This window comes from Lycorma delicatula, chromosome 5 (genome assembly GCF_047948215.1).
Source record: "Lycorma delicatula isolate Av1 chromosome 5, ASM4794821v1, whole genome shotgun sequence".
In the NCBI taxonomy this organism is placed as follows: domain Eukaryota; kingdom Metazoa; phylum Arthropoda; class Insecta; order Hemiptera; family Fulgoridae; genus Lycorma; species Lycorma delicatula.
Genome location: NC_134459.1, coordinates 59,943,822 through 59,966,334, shown reverse-complemented (window position 1 = coordinate 59,966,334; position 22,513 = coordinate 59,943,822). Strand labels below are relative to the sequence as shown.

General features: G+C 27.9%; 1 protein-coding gene across 3 annotated transcripts in view; it reads right to left on the bottom strand.

The window, feature by feature from the left end:
* Positions 1-22,513, bottom strand: part of Sec10 (Exocyst complex component Sec10) — a 57,519-nt gene that overhangs the window by 31,843 nt on the left and 3,163 nt on the right. For 2 of the 3 annotated variants that reach the window (XM_075366230.1, XM_075366231.1), the window contains exons 2-10: positions 20,302-20,426; positions 18,133-18,250; positions 17,711-17,908; positions 15,237-15,301; positions 9,128-9,311; positions 5,111-5,251; positions 2,875-2,951; positions 2,518-2,628; positions 1,131-1,226 (exon numbers count right to left, since the gene is read on the bottom strand). In XM_075366230.1, coding sequence (XP_075222345.1) covers positions 1,131-1,226; positions 2,518-2,628; positions 2,875-2,951; positions 5,111-5,251; positions 9,128-9,311; positions 15,237-15,301; positions 17,711-17,908; positions 18,133-18,250; positions 20,302-20,426 — 1,115 coding nt within the window. Of the gene's footprint in view, positions 1-1,130; positions 1,227-2,517; positions 2,629-2,874; positions 2,952-5,110; positions 5,252-9,127; positions 9,312-15,236; positions 15,302-17,710; positions 17,909-18,132; positions 18,251-20,301; positions 20,427-22,104; positions 22,159-22,513 lie in introns of all 3 variants that reach the window. The other variant, XM_075366232.1, reaches the window with a different exon arrangement.

Here is a 22,513-nt window from a genome sequence, read left to right as displayed (position 1 = left end):
ATGAATATTCCTATACTTAGTATATATAATTACTACCTTTCTATTCACAGCTGTGTTTAATCTAATTACTACTTCTAATGCTTAGACATTATACAATTTATGACTGCATTATTGTTTGTTTTAAGTGCATATACTAACTAAAATCAACTTAAGGTTTTTCAAATTAAAAAAAAAATCATGAAATATGGGACAAGAAAGTATTTATTGATTTTCTTTATAAAAGAAAATTATTATTTTATGTGCCGAACTATATTAATGTAAATTACCTGCTTACATCTATAAATAGAAGGGCCATATAGTCTGTTGACAATTACTTTTTTCTCTAGCTAACATTAGCCACATAATATCATGTTCAGGCCTCCTTAAGGAAAACCATTATTAATCCCTGTAATTCCATGACAAGTGGAATTACCTAACTGTATTTTAGAACATTCAGTTAGATCCTTACTAGATGATATGTAAAGTTACTGCTGGTGGATTTATTTGTTTCTTCTAAATTGAAAGATTAATATTTAAATTTAATTTACGTTCAAAAAGTAAAACAGTGTACAGTGGGTACACTATATATAAGTTTGTAGTTTTGTACATCATACTGTTAAATTTTATTGAGATGGATAATTTATACTTGTGATAAAAGTAAAAAAAAAAAACCATGTTATCATGTTCAATTATTATCTTCTGTTTTATTTAATTATTTTATAGAATTCAGTCATATATAATAATTAGCTCGTATAAGTATGAAAATATAAATTAAATGCATAGATATGCTGCTACTTTCTGGTAGAAAACATCTAGTAATGTACAATGAAATAGTTTTCTTTTTCTATTTAGCCTTCAGAACCACCATAAGGTATTACTTCAGAAGATGATATGTATGAATGTAAATGGAGTGTAGTCTTGAACAGAGGTCGACCATTCGTGGGATGTGTGGTTAATTGAAATCCAATCACCACAGAACATCAGTATCCATGCTCTAGTATTCAAATCCGTTTAAAAGTAACTGCCATTACTAGGATTTGAACCTTAGAACTCTCCTCTTCGAAATCAGCTGATTTACAATGACAAGTTCACCACTAGACCAACCTGGTGGGTACAATGAAATACAACTTAATAATTAAAATAAAATTTACCCTCCAGATTGTATGATCTTTTTCTGATGTCCTTTTGAATCATAGAATTTTTGTAAGGCTGCTATACTTTTCTCTCTCAGACTTTTAGTTTCTAAGCTGAAAATGAAATGAAAAAGTTATGAAATTAAAAAGTGTATAAATATAATTTTTCACTACTTTTAAGCATTATAAAATATCCAATGTATTATTTAAGTGCTTTATGCATTCCTATTTCTTTTTATAATGATTTTATTGTTTTATAATTATGTAAGCTTCAAGCATTACTACTAATATGCAATTTTTGTAGTTCCAAAGAAGCAGAAAAATCAAAAGAATAACTACTTTTTGTTTATTTTCTTTTTTACCAAATCATTTAACTATAGCTTTATCAACACACTCATCCATAATTGTTAATAAATAGTTTTCACTAAACACATGTGAATCCATGATACACTACAGTATAGAATTTTATTCAAGTTAGATTTTTTTTTAACTTACTGGCTATCATTTAATACAGGCAACTTAATATCCAACTAGCTTCCTTAAAATGTTTATACTAGAATTTTAACATTACTGTTTAATAATATTTTTTTTATCATTAAATTTGTTAATATTATTTTAATTTTAAAGATAGAACATAAATTCTATTCATGGATCAGTATGGATTTGTTAGGATGCAGGCTATCTTTCCATGCCTGTTGAATTGTTTTTCAATATAAAAACTGAAAATAAATAATGTATTTATATTATATAATTCCAGCCCTCAAAAATTAACTACCAATTCTTTTGTAATGTTTATATTATAAATTCTTTAAGGTCTATATATTTATTATAAACTTTAACCTGTGAACTTTCAGAAACAATTATTCTAGACTAAGGATTAGACCAGCTAGCACTCCTCATGTCATGAAAGGAAATCTATAGTAATGGGATGCTGGTAACCTAAAAGCTAAAAATAAACACCACAGTAAATCAAACTGGCTGCTAACCTATTAAAGAGTAAAAATATGCTATGATACCACAAAGTCAATAATATCCAATACACTTAATCAAGATTTGTAAACGCTAAGTTTTACAAATTAAAACGTAACATTTTCACACAGATCACCTGTTGTTAATTTATGCAGTTAAAATACATAACAAAATGGATAGGATTTAAATTGCAAAAAAAAAAAAACAGTTCATATTTAAGAAGAATTTATGAAGTAAAATATATGAAATATTATTTATGAAGAACATTTATGTATATAAACAGATATTAGATATCATAATAAAATGTGTCATCAATCTATAATAAATATTTTTAATTACCACCAATAATAGCTCTTAAAAGCTATAATAGCTCTTAAATAGCTATAATAGCTCTTAAGTTAAAAATAATTTTAAATATAGAAACAGTATACTATACCTGATATATGCTTCAAAATATTTTTGAAAAACATTTTGGTTGAGTTTAGTAAGATAATTTTCATCAGTACCCATATTAAATTTGCTTAAATCTTTGGACAACTGGACTGTTCTAAAAAAAAAGATGTTAAACATTTTTAATATAATTATTATTGAATTACTTTTTAACACTAATAAAGAGGGAAAAACATCATAAAATACACAGAAAATTATGTCTGTCATATGCACATTGAAGTAATGTGTATATAGTATAAGTGAACACTTATATAAACTATTCTCTAATATGAGTATATTTATTAAATATTTAGCACAAAAAAAGAATTGATAAAAATATCCCTTTTATTAAAGAATACTTTACCTTGTGTATAAATCCATCAAGTTTTTCAAATGTTTATCGGTGTCCGGCTTATCAGATAGCCTACCAACAACATATTTCTGCAAAAAAGTAAAAAAGCACAATTAATATACAAACATTATAAAAAGAAATTAAAAGTTTCATACTACTGTAATGAATTAAGAAAGATATTGTATGCTTAAAATTATCAAATATACCAAGAAAATGTCTTATAAATACAAAATGTAAAAATTTCAAAATGTTGAAAACACTGTTGTAGGACATTCCCATTATATGGCTTTTTTCTGATGCATGGCTTATACACACATACAACTTAATTTAAAATATTTATCATTTTATTTAAATATATTTTTTGTTTATTTAATTCAATGATTCTAACTAAAGCGTGCACATGCATACTGTATTTCATTTGCACGGGTGAGGCAGTACTAGCGGACACTTTAAATACTTTTTTACACTTCAAATATTATTTATTTATTTAATTCTACCAGTTACTTACGACATTACAACATAACAGATAACTACAGCAGCTGTACTACAGTGTTACACTAGCGCTCCTTATGATGAGAGGGGGTACTCTTGACACAGTATACCCACTTAACCACTAATTTATTTAGAGCATTTTTTGGGGGCAAAGATGTGATTTTGAAAAAAATATTTTTTAATTGTTAACAAATGTGCCTAAGAAAAATAAAACCTTAATCAGGCAAAATCTCGACATACTGAGAGTGACCTTGCTCTACAGCCTCACGCTTGCTGACCTATTAAATTGAAAATGTAATGGCATCAATGCCCCATACAAACGAGGTCTGTAAATAAAGTAATGAGACTGGTTCAGAAAAACTTTTTATTTACAATCCAATTATACATGGACTCTATCATCTTCAAAATAGTTCCCTTGGGAAGCCACGCAATGCTTCAAACAGTTTTCCCACACTTAACAGCAGTGTTGGATTCAGAAACTGGAATATCCTTCAGCTGACTGGTTACATTTGAGAAAAATATACTGTATTAAGTGCTTTAATACAATATATTTTTCACAAAATGCTTATCCCCAAAACTGTAATTAATTTAATAGTATTTACATTACATTATGAGTAATATGTGGATTACAAATGCTTCAAGTGATTCGCAATGAATATGTTAATAATAGAATTCTATTGATAACAATAGTCAGTATCATTTTTTTCTCAGGAGTACAATAGGTATACTTAAATGCAGATTTTTATCCTGTTTTTAAATATGTATTCGAAATTTCTCCATCACCCACACTTTTTTGTTATTTTAATTTTTTTAAACATTTTAAAACGCTTTTTTGTCCATTTGTCCATTGTCAAGTAAAAGCTCCTTGAGCACTGTAAATATGATGAAACCAAATGAGATAATTCAAAGGGTAGCATTGCTAAGGTTGTACAAGTACAGACGTGTATAGACATGTACAAACATGATCTAGTGTAGCACACATTCATCTGAACGATGCCAGTTGTGAAATAGTAGTGAACCTGTAAAAATGTCATTGTGAGTGATTTGTGTGTCTGAATTATTGTGTATTACATATTTACAACTTTATTTCTCTTAATTAGTCATTAGTTACAAAATACCTAGAGTTTGTTTAAATCATCCTAACAATTCTTTTTTGTGAACTGAAGTGATGTTCAAGCCCCAAAGGTGAAACCTTATTCCATTAGGAAAATAGTGTTATAAACTTTATTTTGGGTGTAAAGTTGGGGACCAAACATGGCCCTGGGCCCCACATATCTGTCGTTTACCATGTTCTAGGCATCACTGCATCAGATAATGGATAATGGATAATGGATAGATATTTAGCTATGGAAAAGAGGTATCAAGGCAAATGGAATCCTATTATGCAGGCCAATTATTGTTGGATCATCAAGAGGGATGCTCCACAGGTGAAATGTAGCAGAAAATCATAATTTCTTACTTTCTAGGCAAGAAAGAGTTTCTTACTTTCTAGGAAAGAGTCAAATATTTGAATATTGTGTAGTTAAAAATGCAGAAAGTATTAAAATGTTTGAAATTATAAATGCCTGTCTCTTGGAAACTTTGCATGATGGGGAAAAATTGATATCATATTTGAATTAAGGAGAAAACATACTATTAGTATCACATGTTTTTCTTCGTGGGACAAAAAAAAATTTTTTTTTGTTCCCCTGTGTAATTATAATAATGAAAACTAAACAAAGTAATAACTACAACACCAGTAAATAAAAAAAAATACCTGTAATTTTAGATGATAAATGTTAAGCACAAATTTTGCCATTACTGGTTCAGGATTGCTAAATACCTCTATTATTAATGAAAAATTCTTTTCACATAGTGGTATAACTTCACTAAAAACATCTTTACTAACAAAAGAATCCTAAAACAAAAAAATTAGTTTTTTATCAAACATAGTTACAGTAAGTTAAGAAAGATATAATCAATATAACGAAGAAATTATTAAAAATAACTTAAGTAATTTACAGCTATTTATACCATAATTAAATATACATATATATTTATATATATAAACACAATTATATTGTCGTAATATCTACCAATAGATATTATTGTCATAATATCTATTGGTAGATATATATATTGTTTTCTCAGAATATCTATACATACAGATGATGTAAAAAATATACTATCCTAATCTAATGAAGATCTTTTATATCTAATATTATAACATATTGGATTCTATGGAAGCATTACATATGTTTACTCCCTGCCTTCTACTTTGAGAATTTTACAAATGTAGATGCTCATCCTCACATTTTCATGTTCTGGGACATTTTCAAATAGCTTCTTTGCTGTAACAGTAACATAAAAACTAGTTCTTGAGTTTATTAATTCTGAAATAACCTAAGCAGAAAATATTGTACGTTAAAATTAAGTTGTATTTCTTTATAGGAGTTTGAACATTTCTGTCTCTGAATGTGTATGAAAAAAAAAACAACAAAAATATGCAATATATATTTAAGTTAATATTTTTCAAAAATAACTCTAAAGATGTATGATACAGCAACTACACTGAAGTTAAAAAAAAGAAACAGCTCAGAAAGGAAGGTGCCATTTGATGTTAAAAAAAAAATAAATAAAAAAATTAATCATCCTTGAGTGATATAAAGTATTTGGTCACTGGTGCTATTTTACCTTCTCTAAAAGTACTAGAGAATCTAAGAAATACCAATTAGGTCTTAGATTTCATGAAAGGAAAATCCTGAAATTCACCTTCCTGTGGTAAACTTTAATACACGATTGGTGTATTAAAGTTGGTTGGTATATACAAGGAGCTAACGAATGAAGGACTGAATGGAACTATGGTAACATTTTTTTGTTGTTAAATATTCTGGATGTAACGTGATTTTCCACTTGAATGGGTGTGGAATGCAGTGGTAAAAGAAGGCAAAGATGGAAAGACAGTAGGCAAGTTTGGAAATGAAATATGAAATGAAAGAGTAGACAGGCTGGTTTTAAATTTTTTCTCTTTTGAAGAAAAGGATTTGTTCATTATGAATACGTTTTTTAAGAATTGTAAACAAAGAAGATATATTTTGACAAGACCAACAGATGAATCTTGCTTTCAGACAGATCATGTTTTGGTGAAAATTGATACAGGAATGCTGTTGAGAAGGAAATGGGCTTCCAGGATCTGACATAAAAAGTGAACATATTCTGTAATGATGGAAAGGAGATTAAGGTAAAAAAAGTAGATGAAATGCTGACATACACAATTACTCAAGGTAAAAGGAAAATAAACCAGCAGAAGAAATGTGGTCAAGGATAAAATCATCTATGAGAGATGCTGCAGAGAAAGGAATTGGTTTCTAGGAATGCACTTGGGCAAAGAAATCTTGGGTAACACAGAAATTATACAAAAATTAGAAAAATAAAATATAAAAATAAAGAAAAAGAATACAACAGAGCAATCTACCGAAGATTGAATAACAAATTAAAGAGAGAAACACAAAGTTAGGGAAAGGTGGCTAAAAGAAGAATGTAAAGACATAGAAGATGTAGAAAAGAAAAAGATCTATGACATGTTGTATAAAAAGGTAAAAAGGGCCACATGGAGTAGAAGAAATCCTACTTATAAAATGAGAGAAATTGAGAAGACTGTAAAAACATTTATAAAGAAAATGAGATAAAGAAATGATGGGAAGTTTCCATAGAGGATCTGTATGTAGGTAGAAGGAAATGGGAAACTGAGGTGGAAGAAGTTATGGAAGAGGAGAAAATACTCACCAATTTTGAGATCCAAGATTATACAAGTTATTAAAGACATGAATAGGAAAGCAATAGGAGTAGATAAACTTCCAATAGAACTTTTTAAATACTTAGAAGATGAAGGAATATATGAAATACTCTAAATGTGCAATACAATTTATGGTATTGGAGTATGGACAGCAGATTTTGTTAAAATAATAATGATACCAAAACCTCCTAAAAATGTTGGAACCATAAAATATGAGGAATGTAGAACTATCAATTTAATATCACATGCTGCAAAATTAATGCTGAGATTTATGAATAGAAAGGTTGATTACAAAAATGGAGAAAAATGTTAGGAAGAACAGTTTCGACTCAGAAAAGGAAGAAGAGAAGCTATAGGACTGATCAGAATGATTGAAGAAATGTGTTTTGAAAGAGGAAGAGGATTGAGCTTGTATTTTATAGATATGGAAAAGGCATTCGAAAGAGTATAGTGAAAAAAGTTATTTGAGATTCTGAAAGAAAATAGAGTTGATTGGAAAGATAGGAGACTGATCAGAGAATTGTATATGAAGCAAAAAAAGCAGCTGTGAAAATAAATGAGAGTTTCACAAATTGGTTAGAATTAGAAAGAGGAGTGAGGCAAGGCTGCTTGCTGCTTATCACCAACACTGTTCACCCTTTATGATCAGGGCTAGGAATGGGGGTGGGATGGTGTGGCGACTGGAAGCGTCACAAGGCGAGTGTCTTCCCCTATGGGGTTGGGATGTTCCCCTTTATGTTAAAAGAAATATTGGATGGCCAATATTTCAGTGTCAGGTTTGCTGACGATCTACTGATTACAGCTAAAGACACTCAAGACATTTCAAGGAATGATAAAAGCATTGGAAGTAAGGACGAAGGAATTTGGGATAAAAATATATGTGAGGAAAATAAAAGTTACAAAGGTGAATGAGAGTGAAGATATGGATGTTGTAACAGCAGAAGGAAAAATTGAACAAGTAAAAAGATACAAATATCTCGGGACAGTGCTAATTGAAGACTGGAGGCATAAAGAAGAGATTAAAGAAACCTACTTTGCATCAATATGGATCTGAAACTGAGGAAGAGATTGGTAAAATGCTATGTTTGGAGTATACTTCTGTACGGTAGTGAAACATGGACACTGGGGAAAAAGGAAAAATATAAGATTGGGGCTTTTGAGATGTGGATTTGGAAGAGGATGGAGAAGATAAAATGGGTGGATAGAATAAGTAATACAGAAGTAATAAATGAAGACAGAAAAACACTGGCGACTATCAGAAGGAAGAAAGGAAACTGAATTAGGAATGTAAAAGGAATAATAAGTACAGTTCTTGAAGGATCTGTTGAAGATGAAAAAAAGAAGAGGAAGGAAAAGGCTAAAGTTATTAAATGTCAGAAAGGGCAGTGAAGATTATAATGAGATGAAAAAAAGGCATGGGTGAGAAACAGATAGAGACAACAGTGATGGACTTGCCAACAGGCAGAATACCACATGATGATGATGATGATGCTATTTTACACTGTTTCATACAAAATTGTTCCAATCACTGGAAAAATAACAAAATACAAAAAAAATTCTTAAAACACATTGAAAAAATTAATGAAAAAACCCAGATAAAATTATTCTCTCAATCTCTGAGTCAGAATGAGGGAAGTGTTTTCCCTTTTCAACCTGACGGTTTCCGATTTGAATGTTGGGATGGGCAATTTTTAAAAGTGTATATATATACATACAAACACCAAAAAAATTACTACGGGGTTGAAAGTTTATTTTCTGAAATAAATTACGAGTTTGAATGGATGCAACTGTTAATTGTTTATACATCAATCTATGTTGGAATTTTCATTTTTATTTATTAATATATAATAACATTAATCAAAACTATTAAGATATGATTATTTAATTTTGAAAAATTACTAAAAACATGATTTAAAAAAATCCAAGCTATTTCAAAGTTACATAGAAATCAGCCCAACTATACAACAAAAGCAAAAAAAATATATAGTATTAATTTACCATCTGACTTTGTTCAATGAAAGCGTCAACACACTGTGAATACCCTCTAAAATTTGACAATATACTAGCAATTTCCTTCATTCTTGCAATGTTATCCATCTTATGTGCTTCCATAAATTCTTCAATTAATGCTCTTTCAATTTCATCATATTTAGCAAGTATTTTCTTTTTAGCTTCCTCAAATCTAAAAAAAAAGGAAGAGAAATTTAAATACATTAAATAACACTGGTTCACATAAAATTTGTAACTGACAAGGGAGAATGTGTTCTACATAGTAGTTTATATGCTGAATCTGAATATGTATTCTGAAATAATACTTCAGGTAACGTTCTTAAGTTACAACCCCTTAAATTTATTACTTCCCATTCATTGAACAATACAAATATTAGTACATCTGTATCTTTGCTTAGTCACTTCTGATCTAAATGTGATGCTTGCTGTAGACCTATATTTGATACATAACAGTCAAATGATGTCATTTCATGTCAAACCAGACATGTATAGACATTTCAGTAGTCAAGTAATGATTAATTCAATGTGATGAAATTTACTTCAGTATGAGTTCAGCTCTTGATATGATCAAGTGATGCCACAAATTTAATGAAAGATTTTTACAGCAGAAAAATGTTTGGTATTGTTTTATTGAATATCACAATTTGTTAAGTTAAGTGTGTGTGTGTGTGTGTGCATGTGTGTATTTTGGGCTATTTTATTGCACTGATAAAACAATGATGAACACTGAATATTCTGAGAAACCTGGGCCTTCACCCTAAACTCGTAAACATGATAAAATTAACTTTAACCAATACCCAGTCCAGAGTGAAATTCAGAGGTGAACTCTCTCAACCCTTCTACATAAAAACTGGATTGAGGCAAGGAGATGGCCTCTCACCACTCCTTTTTAACTGCGCCCTCGAATTTGTCATGAGAAAATGGTATGAAATAAATCCCAAAAATATAAAAATGGGTACTAAGAAAAACTCCATCACACTAAATTGCCTAGGATTTGCAGATGACCTCGCTCTTTTAGCAAATAATATTCAAGAAGCCAAAACACAAATCATGAGCCTTCAAAACCTAGCACAAAAGATAGGGCTTCATATCTCTTTCGAAAAAACTGAACTAATGGCCATAGATCCTCTGGTAATAGAGCACATTACGGTAAACAATCAGAAAATTAAAATAGTAAAACAATTTAAATATCTAGGGGAAATAATAACTTATAATTTAAATGAAAAAGTGACATGGCAAAACAGGACAAATAAAATGATTAAATCCCAAAAATTAACTTGGTCAACATATAACAAAAAATGCCTTTCTGCTAAAACAAAACTTAAACATTATAAAACTGTAGTACAGCCAGAAGTCACCTATGGAAGCAAGACCCTTATCAAAATCACTCAGAAAAACCGAATTGAAAAAATTCTGAAAATAGAGAGGAGAATTGTCAGAACGTGTATCAATAAAAAACACCAAAAAGAAGGCCAATGGTGGATTGTGCCACATGAGGTGGTGTATCAAGAAATAGAGCCTGTTACTGATACTATGCGGAAAAAAAGAATCTCTTTCTTCGGTCATCTCATAAGGACACCGCAAACAAGACTGTCAAGAAATATCATTGAAAAGCTCTGGTTCCAAAAGCTAGAAGTAGGATGGATCAAAGAAATTAGAGAAGATATGAAAGAATTGGGAATTTCCCTGACTGACCTACAGAATAAAACTGGAAAAATTACAAAGCTAAAAGATAAGAGCATTAGATTTAAACAAAAGACAGACAAACTACAAAATACAACGAAGAGGGTGTTTACAGATGAAGAAAAGAAAGCAAGATCTGAACGGATGAAGAAATACTGGGCAGCTCGAAAGAGTAAAATAACACGCTTTTCTCAGAAAAGATCCAACTAAAATTGACTTAAGTGGTCCCATGTTGGCCGTAAAAGCATAATAATAATAATAATAATAATAATAATAATAATAATAATAATAATAATAATAATAAAACAATGATACGGTGAAAAAATTTTATGAAGTATTTTAAGTATTTCTATAATATTCCAGTTCACTTTCATTCATTAAAACATATTTCATTTTTAAATGAATAAAAATCAAGCTTGTAAAAATTCTACATATATTTTTTGTTACGTTTGCGTAGAATTCACCATGAGAAGTAAACGAAAGCCATTATCGAATCAGCTCTAAACTGCTTACAAACATTATTTTGACTGTCTCTTGGAAGACCAAGATAAATCCTGGGCTCTGCATGTAGCATGCATCAAGTGGTACGTTAAACTAACCCAATAGTAAAAAGAAAAAAAAGAGCACCCCCTTTTGGTGTACTTATGATTTGGCGAGAGCCTACTAACTATTATAATGCCTGCTATTTTTGTTAAACAAATGTTACTGGTTTCTACTCAAACAATAAATTAGGTATTGCATACCCAAATGTTTGTTCAGCTATGAGACCAGTACTTCTTGGTACTGATTTACTGATTCCGATTGCTCCAACTTCTTGGAAAGAAATCTCTGATTTCCCAGAAGGCTCAACCAATGAATCCTGAACTTCAATAGATATTAATTACATTCCAGAAGAATAAAACATTAAACCTCTCCTCATCACAAGCAGAAGTAAACGATCTAATTCGTGACTTGTATTTGTTGAAACAATATGCAGAACTCCTAGGTTCATGTCTTAAAAGAATGGAATTTATTAAATAAGGATACTGAAATTTCAATATATAAAAATCAAAACAATAATTAACTAAAATACTTTAGGAGAGATAGTTTGTTCCTGCCATGATGTTGTCCTGGGGACTAATGTCTGAACTGGACATTGAATATGTTATTCATGATTGGTATTTATTTATAGACTCATCAAAAAGAAGCTTAAAGGCAGAGTTGTTGCGAAAGTCGAATAAGTTTTCTTCTAAACTGGTAGCACGTGCTGTAGGAATGAAATAAAGATATGAAAATATGTCAAAAATTTTAAAAGCTATTAAGTATTATGAACACTCATGGTGAATCATTGCTGACCTGAAAGTGATAGGGCTTCTTCTCAGTCTCCAGAGTGGCTTTACAAAATATATGTATTTTTTGTGTTCATGGGACAGTCGGCTACAGATAAACACTAAGTAGTTAAAGATTGACAAAAAAAAATCAGTTTAATCTAGGAAAGGAAAATGTTGTCAATATTCCCCTTGACGAAACAGATTTTATTATTTACCACCTCTACACATAAAACTAGGGCTGATGGAGAATTTTGTAAAAGCATTAGATAAAGATGGAGTCGGTTTTAAATATTTAGTTGAAGTTTTTTCACAATTAAGTAAAGCCAAATTAAAAGAGGGGATATTCATTGGGCCACAAATAAGAAAATTAATTTGTGAAAATACATCTGACAGTAAACTGAATCCTAAAGAATTAGCAGCATGGAAGTGACTCAAAGATATCGTTACTGGTTTTCTTAGAAACAAAAAGGCTAAAAACTATGATCAGCTTATAAATGAACTCTTAGTACACTACAAAAATTTAGGTTGCAGAATGTCATTGAAAATTCATTTTTACATTCTCATTTGGACTTTTTCCCTTTAAACTTGGGTGACATCAGCGATGAACAAGGAGAAAGGTTCTATGAAGATATATTGCAAATGGAACAACATTAACAAGGCAGATGGGAAGAATCTATGAGTGACTACTGCTGGATAATAAAAACAGATTTCACTAAATACAAAAAGGATGTAAGAAAAAAATTAAGATAAACATAAATGTCTGCAAAATAAAGGTAGGAATTTTACTAGTAATTATTATTTTTGTATTCTATTATTTAAGCAGTTCCTCAATATTTTAAAGGGTCATTACTAAAAATCTGAGGGTGATGAAGAAAAACTGATTTGATTTTAAGATTCAGCATAAAAAATACACTCTTAATTAACCTACTTTTATCTCAGTTCCAAATTATTTAATTTTTTTGTTGACCTGTGTAATAAATAAGTAAATTTTAATGAAACAAAAGTTATGAAGAGTGTTAAGACATGAAATCGTTTATTTCTTCTTTAATCTTGTTAAGAGTACTGTGATCCTGTAATTTCGTTCTTTCTCACAGTATACATTGTTGTGACAAGAATTGTTCAGTATAGTTCAGATTTGAAATGCGTTTGTTCATAATATAGGATCCTAATCATTAACAGTCATTTCAATTCAAGTATGGTATAATATGAATGTATAGTCAATCTATTTTATAATTAAAATGTGTGGGTTAAATTAATTCATGAAGGAAATCACTGGGTCCAGCCCTTTAAATATTCTATCAATTAACCTTAAAATATTTGTTTCTACATTCATTTAAAATGATGTATTAGCTATGTAAATGAGCATGGTAAGATTTGTTCAAAGAGTTAGGAAGAGACATGATATTACAAACATTGATTATTTACAATAAAATTTGAAAATAGTTAGTAAAAACTGGTGGTAATCCATGCTTCCTTCTACAACATTCTTTTGCAATGGAGATAGGTTAACCAACATATATTTATTTTTAAGAAATATCTATTTTTTGGTAGCACAATGGCTGATTCGATATCATTTTAATATCAGTTGCAATAATGTGGTATTATATGTTAACAACATGAAAACATGGATGTAAAATTTTGTAGCAAGTGATTATGGACTGAAAATGAAACCTTAAGGTAAACAAAAAATTTTTCTAAAAAAAAATTCTTTATAATAGAAAACAATCTGCCAGTCATCATTTAGTTTTAGTTTCACTTGGCTAGTTAAACAGCACAATCAAAAGGATTCTTCATAAGAATTTACACCTGGATTTAAAGAAAATTCAAGTAATTTGAACATTAAAAGGCACCAATAAAGAAAACCAGATGACTTCTTGCCACTAACTTAGGCATCATAACATTACCTATGACCATATCCATAATCGGGTAATAACAGCTGATGTTTATTTTCATCGGAGTTGATATGTAAGAAAGAAAAAGTTTGATACGGGTTAATACCAACTCTCATTAAATTATCTGGAACTACTGTATGGTATAATTAAGTCACTGTATGGTACAGAATAACATCCTTTAGAATAATCAGTCCAAACTTCTTGGCAACAGTAGTAGCAATTCTGTTACTATCAATATAAGAGTAATTCATCTAAATGACTGAAAAGGTTTTTCCTTAAATAACAGACCAACCTGAAACCAATTCTAGATATTTGGACTGAATAGGATGTAATAAAAAATTTATATTCCATTGCATGTGTGGTCATCAGTTCTGCCAAAATATGATTTATTCTAGATGCGGTGTTTGAAGAGTACGGTGTTCAGATATCTGGCCTCATAAAACAGCAAAGAACTCAAGAAAGAAATTGAAACAAAATCTGTATACATGTAACATCATATAACAGCAAACATAAATCTTGACTTTGAAGATACGTGAATCAAAATAGTAGCATACCATTTTAAGAATATGTTTTCACAGAACATAATGATGTTTTGAGGAAAAAGAAAATGTAATTACATATATTTTCAATTAATACTGATTATATATATATATATATATATATATATATATTCTAATATTCAAATAATTCAGTAACATTTTGAAAACTGTGCTAATAAAATTTAATATTATATGAAATATAAACCACCAAAACACAGTAATTGGATAATTTAAACTTACCTTAACAATTTTCAGTAATTGGTTTTTGCAGTATTCCTCATCTTTAGTTAATATTATTACCAACTAATGTTATTTTTATTATATTAAATATTATTCTTTTTAATGATTTGTTATTTCATATATATATATACAAGATACAAGAACACACAAACACTTCTTTTTTAAATGGATAAATAACAAATTATTAAGTTAAATAATTACTTAATTAAATTATTGAGTTTTCTATAATTGCATATCTCTTCTGCTTACCTTAAAAAATACACACAGATCCGTCCACATGCATATCCAAAGTAACTCATAATATACAGCTGACGAAAAAGAAAATCTAATATCATAAAATGTTATTTTTACAACAGTATTTTAAAAAAAATTAATATGTTAGAAATGCAGAATAAATCTTAAAAATCAATAACAAATTAAAAAAAATTATTACTTTCCAGATGGCAATTCTTGGGCAATTAAATGTAGTTTCTGTATTACATCGGCAGCTTCATCAATCTGAAAATAGATAATTTCACTCTGTTAAGAAGGCAAAATATAGTATGGTGGTATAGTAAACAGTACAATATTTTTCTGTTTTAAGCAACAAAGTAATCACTTTGAAATTTTTATCAAGAAATGAAAATACATCTTGTCATTCAAATTTTCTGACTATCTAACAAAAATAAGTTCATAAAGATTAAAGCACTATGCTTTTAAACTTTTTACCTATCTTACACCATTATGACTTCTGTATACACAATAATCTAATTTATATAATTAAAAAAAAAATACCCACAGCATTTTCTACCTTTTGCAAAAAACTAAAAAAAGAAATAGAAAATATAGAAAAGTTGATTAGAGATTTATTATCAGTTTTACAATTGTATAGCCTATAAAAGACTTACCCTAAGTAAAATCTTAAGTCTTAAAATATGAAGCAGACCATAATTATTACATAGTGTTTCAAAAGAACAGTAATGATGAAAATACTAACAAAATTAATTATAATAAATTTTAACATAAATAATAAATCAACAAAAGTATGAAAATTAGTGAATAAATGAATGAATGAATGAATATTTTATTTCTTGCAAAGTAATTTACATTAAGCTTAATATTATTTTATAAAATTTTAAATTAACATTTTAAGTTATATCCAAAAAGGATATTTACATTTTAATATTTTTTTTGTTGACATTACTCTTCAGATTAATGTTGACTTAACTAAAAGATAAAACAGAGAGCGAGAAATTAGGTACACCTGAAGGTTACTTATAAAGCAAATACCAGCATATATTTGTTAAAACATAAAAATTATTCCGTGTACAGCACAGAATAATAAAATAATAGTTCTTACCTATTTTCCGTTGCATATCATAACTGTACTTGTACATTATTCCATTGTACCAACAATCAAACAGCAAAATGGTTACGTTTTTCTCTATAATTAAATTTTGCACTCATTACTATGAAGAATAAAACAAAAATGCGATCTAAGAGCACTAAATCAGATTGAGACTATCAGTAGATAATAAATAACTAAATATTTTGGTAAATTCTAAATTGGCTGTTGGGTGAAATTAGACTATCAGATTGAGACTATCAGTAGATAATAAATAACTAAATATTTTGGTAAATTCTAAATTGGCTGTTGGGTGAAATTAGACTATGTGAGAAAAATAATTTAATATCATCACTATTCAGAAGCCATTTGTTTAATGTACTTTTACAAACAGCTACTTGCTCACATGAGGGTCAAATGACCTGAATATATAGGGAGCTAAATATGAATAAAATCTATGGTAAATATATCTTTATCTTGGAGGAGGAAGTATATCCCTAGCGATCTCAGCAAAGTGCAGTGTTTTCAAAGTTCTATTTTATTTTAAATCAGTCCTTTACCAAACAATTCAAGGAAACTGAGCTACTTAAATAAGTTTATGATGACATTAAATTACAAGGTGGGGCTAATGACACTAGTGGCAAAAGAATTTAAAACCAGAAATTATGGTCTCTAATTCTGAGTGATAGCATATCTTTCATTCAAAAAATTCTGGGTTTGAATCCTGGACAGACTTAGCATTTTTACAGATTTAATAATTCATTTCTTATTCGTTACAAAAATAAAAAATAAAATGGAAGCTGCAATTGAGCACAAACCTGTTCCAATAGACTAAAACTAAATACACTTTTCCCTTTGTTTATAATAATCAAGTACTAAGAATGTATTTTGAATGAAAGATTTAAAATTGTTATCTTATTTTATAATGTAAAGTGCCCTTCTTTTTCTAAAATTGTTCATGTGCCAACAAAAAATGATAGCATGCCTAAAGTGTTGATTTCATACTGGCCTTGAAGTATTTACAAAAATAAATACAACCAAACTCCTTTGTTTATATGCTGTAAATAAGACAAGAATAAAAAATAAATAATTAAAAAAAAGCAATTTTTATGATGCCCATATAGCTAATTCCAGTTTAGAGAATTCTACATAATATAACATTTTATTTTCTTCATTCTCTTGATATAATATATAGTTATTTATTTATTATCTTCTAAGCTACATAAATGAAGTTAAATAGACCGTTTTTTTCTACCTCTACTAATTACTATTTTAAATTTCCTGAACTAAATTAAATTTAAAAAAAATACAAAATATAAATTTTCTTCGATGGATTTGTTGAAAATTTTGTAAAAGTTCAATTGCACTTGAAGTTTTTTTTAAATCGATTATTTTCTCTGTTAATTTTAAAATCATACGTAATAATATTATACTAGGGTAAAAAAGAAAAAAAATGATACTGTTAAGAAAAACTACATCATTTATTTTATAAGAATAGATAAAATTCTAAAAGGTACATAAACATGAACTTTACATTATGATATTTAAAAAAAATATATAATTAATTATTAAACATTCATTACCTGGGTTTTATCAGAAAATACTTCTACAAGAAGAGGTCCAGGACTAAGAAATTCTGCAAAATAATTCATTAATTTCTGTGCTTCAACTGCACGTGATCTTGGTGTATTTACACTTTCCAACTGATCACCTAAATGAATCACTTTAGTGGCAACATAGTTTATTCTTTCATCTAATTCTTGAAACATACTAACTGCATTCTGTAAAAAAAAAAAAAATATATATATATAATCACATACAGGTACAGATTATACCAAAGGAAAGAGAAATTATATCAAAAATGAATTAACTATATTTAGTTTTACTTTAAAAAACTACCAAATAATAAAATACGTTTAATACAGCAAATCTAAAAAAAATATGCTAACATGAATCTAAAAAAAAAACAAAAAACAAAGTAATCAATAAAACTAATTAAGTGTACCTTATTCTTGTCTTGTAATTGTGATATATCTTGCCAATGATTAAGTTCTTCTTCTCGAACAAGAGCTTCAAGTCTTTCACATTTTTTATGCTGTCTTTCCTGAAGTAACTGAAGATCCCTAAATATTTTAGAATGAATAATTTTTTTTATTGCATATATAAAAGGTACTGTAAAAAAAGTATATTTATATTCCAAGAACTGAAATCAGTTCATCATGTAATCATTTCACTTTTATGATAGAAACAAAAGCAATACATAAAATAAGAGTAAAATGTATTACAGGGAAAAAGAACACAGGAAATTAAAGTTAGGAACAAACTTAGGTATGTACAACTTCTGTTAATTAGAATATTATATTCTAATATAATATTATATTAGAATATTTATATTCTTTAATATAAATGAAAAGTAATGTAATTCACAATAAGAATGAATATTTTAAAGAATAACTGAAAATTAAGTCTGTTAACTAGTCACATTGATCTATGTCTCTAGGAGAGGCAGTACACAAAATTTATAAAAAATTATTCAAAATATGTTTTTAGGAAATAAGTTGAGACAAATGGCAGGGCTTAATTCAGTACTATTGTTAACCTAAATGTTTTTTCTTCTAGTTTTATCAGTGGTCAAATTCTGTCACTCAGTCTTAGAGTACAACTAAATACATTTTAATGTTTGATACCTGTTATACACCTTTATCATATAATTATTTTATACCTGAAGATAAAAAAATAAATAAATTTTTTAGTCTGATCGGCATATAACAATATATTACACAGATCACATCAGAAGTGGGAGGAAGGTATGCTACTCTAGGAATACAAAATGCAACTGAGCCAACATACTTGGCACTTGGCTGTATGGATCAAGAGAGGTAAACCTTAATCACAAAAAGTACATCAGAGCAACATCATAAAATGTATAATCAATAAAAGGATATTAGGTGGAAGTGATTAAAGTTCATATTAATAATGTAAAACATAAATACATGAGATATATTACAGTAAATACATGAAAATACTAAGTACATTAAATAATTATAAAATAAATCACAATTCAGAAGGCACTGATGAAAATTATTTGATGACATACTTATTTACAAGTTAATATGGAAATGAAGAAAATATAATTTTTTTAAATCTTTTAATTAATATTATTTAAAAATTCAACACAAACTATTATTTCTGTAAAAAATATCTTTTTATTTTATTTTAAGTAACCATCTTCGAGATAAGTTGATAATTTATAAAAGTGACAATGAAAATACCATTAAGCCAATTATCACAAGAAACGGTTCTATTATCTGATTTAATAAAGGTTACATTTTATAAATAGCTGACTATTTTTTCTTTTTTAAAAATTTAAAATTCAAAAATATAAACATACGCAAAAATTAAAAACTTTAATTTATAAATATTGTCTAGACAATTCATATTTATGGGATGGTCAAACAATTTTTATGTCTATTTTATGTCTTGAGAACTTGTTCTAACCAAGTCCCAAGAGATAGATTATAGTGTATATTTCATTCAGGAATGTACACAGCCATAATAGATGTTAATAATGATGATAAGCTTAGCATTTTAAAACATTTCAAAGCAAAAAGTACAAGTTATTTTGCTGCAAAAAAAATCAATCAGATTATCCCACACGAATTTGTCATCTAATAATCAGCAACTTAATTATTTAACAAGTAGAACAAGATTACTACATCAATTTCAATAAGAGGTTAATTGATATCCAAGCTTTTTTCATTAATGTGCAACACTAGACAATAATTTCAGGAAATTATGTAAATTAAAATATGGTATTATTGTTTAAAAAAATGATTGAACTTTAAGTAATCAACCAGTCTATTAGACTAAAATGGCATCATAATGCTGGTTATCAAAAAATTTGTAAGATTACTAGTTGGTTATTAAAAAATTGCCATTTTGGTATTAGAAAAGATTCAGTGCATGCAGTTTCAACAGATGATATGTGATACATAGGATGGCAACAAAATTTGTATCCAAACTACACTTAGTTGAATAAAAAACAGATTTGAAGACTTAATGGGCCCTATTTTCAAGCTGGATTTTATTTCCAATGTGTCCTCCTTCTTAGTGTAAAAATTCATTTAGTTGAATGTGAAATAGAAAATAATTAATAATGCATTAAATTTATTACTTTATAGCCTGAAGAAATGTTTCATTCATAACAACAGGATCAAAGGTAGAATTACCATCCTCTCTGCTACTATCTATTATTCTCCAAGCTAAACGCTCAACAAACTCCTCAGGATCAAAAGGCTCCTAAAAAAAAAGAAAATGAGAAATAGCTTACTAATAACTATATCAGAATTATATAGAATCAGCAGATAAAAGAAAAATCAATAAAAAAAAGAAACCAGAAACAACTACAAAATTACTTGCAAGTGTACATTTCTTCAATTCTTGATACCAGTTATTGTATTCTCCACCTGATACACAAAAATTATGATAAACAAGAATTATGATAATTTCCTTACTTCTTTACAAACTTAAGATAATGAACAATTTAATTGAAAATTACATTAAATGTTAAGATCAAGAAGTATTCATTATAAAATTATTATAGACTTATTCACTATAATAATGGTTTTTTTTCACACATCAATATAAATTAATCTGCTTTTACTTACAATTATTTAAATTCATTGATTAGAATGATGAAACATGATAATATTTCTTTTAAATATTAAACAACCAACTTTAAATTATGTGGAAATTATTCTGCCAGAAGACATTTTTGAAGCTAATTGTATTGAGATTTTTTAATATTTTCAACTTTATTTTAAATTCTGGTGATAGTAATAAAAATAGGTCAAACATCAACACACTGTATAATAAAATTATTGTAATTATCATCATAAACAACTATAATAATAAACAATAATTAATACATACAACAATAAAATCAATTTAGTCTTTTTGAAATAATAATAATTTATTTTAATAATTAAAAGTGTTATTAATTAGTAAAGAAAATGGTTTTATTAACATTTAAAGAATTTAAAAAATTTAATGGCAAAATATTTAAAAATAGTTATCACTATTTTTTGTAATAGACAGCACAATTTTCATGCAATAAAAATTGAATGAGATGTTTCAAAATTTAATTTTTATACTGTTATAATATCTAAAAATATTATTATTGTTGTAGTCTAACTCCCCTGCAGCACTTCCCCAGTATTCTATATTCCCCCGACACATTAATAACAGAAAAATAAATATTGTAATATTTGAACCTTACTTTTCTTTAAAATGTATTCTACCTTTAGAGACAAATAAAATAAATATATAATGGCATAGCAGAAATCAAACCATTATGCTTTTCCAAGCTCTAGCCTTCCCGATGACAAAAACTCAAATTTCATGACATTGTAAAATGAGTACTCTACTTTAAAGAAAAAGTAAATAACACAGTGTGATAAAGAGTAACTTCTCATCACGCTCTCTACTTCTCCTACCTCATCACTTAAAAATTTAAATGGAGTCAAATTATAACAACTTATAAAAGGTCTGCTTGTGAGGTCTAGTATAAAACTCAGTAGCGTCATCTAATTTAAATCCCCAAAGCACCTTCACCCAAAACCTCAATAAAAAAATCTGAATGGACACCACATGACTTCCTTGTATGCCTATTAAATTACATATTTATATTTTTTGCTGCACTTCATTTAAATTTATTTCATTTGAAAGTGAGGTACAATCCTCTAATTCTTTAATAAATTGGACAGTTATACAATTTCTGAAACTAGAGAACGTGTACACAAATTAAGATCAGAATTATATAAAACTAAAGAGCGATTAAATGATTGGCAACAAAAAACAAATAAATGAAATGATGATTAACTCCAACTTAGGGAGAATATTGTCCGATAATATCAGAGGAGTAATGAACTAAAAAATAAGAATTTTTTTCAATTTATTAAAGATTGGGCATGTATACCTCAGTGTATATGTTGCTCTTGTGAGGGCTATTTTTCAGTCACTCTGCAGTTACCTTTAATGTAGATAGAATTAAACAGAAATTAAAGTAGAAAATCCAAAAATAATATAATTCTAAATTATAATTTTCAATTAATATTAAATAATCAGACGTTTCACCAAATCTATTACATATACATATTTATAATGCCTATTAAATTACGCATAAACATTTTTAAAAGTACATAATATTTTATTTCACTAATAACCTCTGATTTTTTTTACATTTTTTTTTATTGGTATTATTGAATTATTAGTTATTGTAAATTTTTTTTCAATCACAGGTTAATAAAATATTTAATAAATCAATATATTTAAATTTTAAAAAAAAGTTAAGAAAAAGAGGGAGATGAAGTCTGATTTGAACCAAT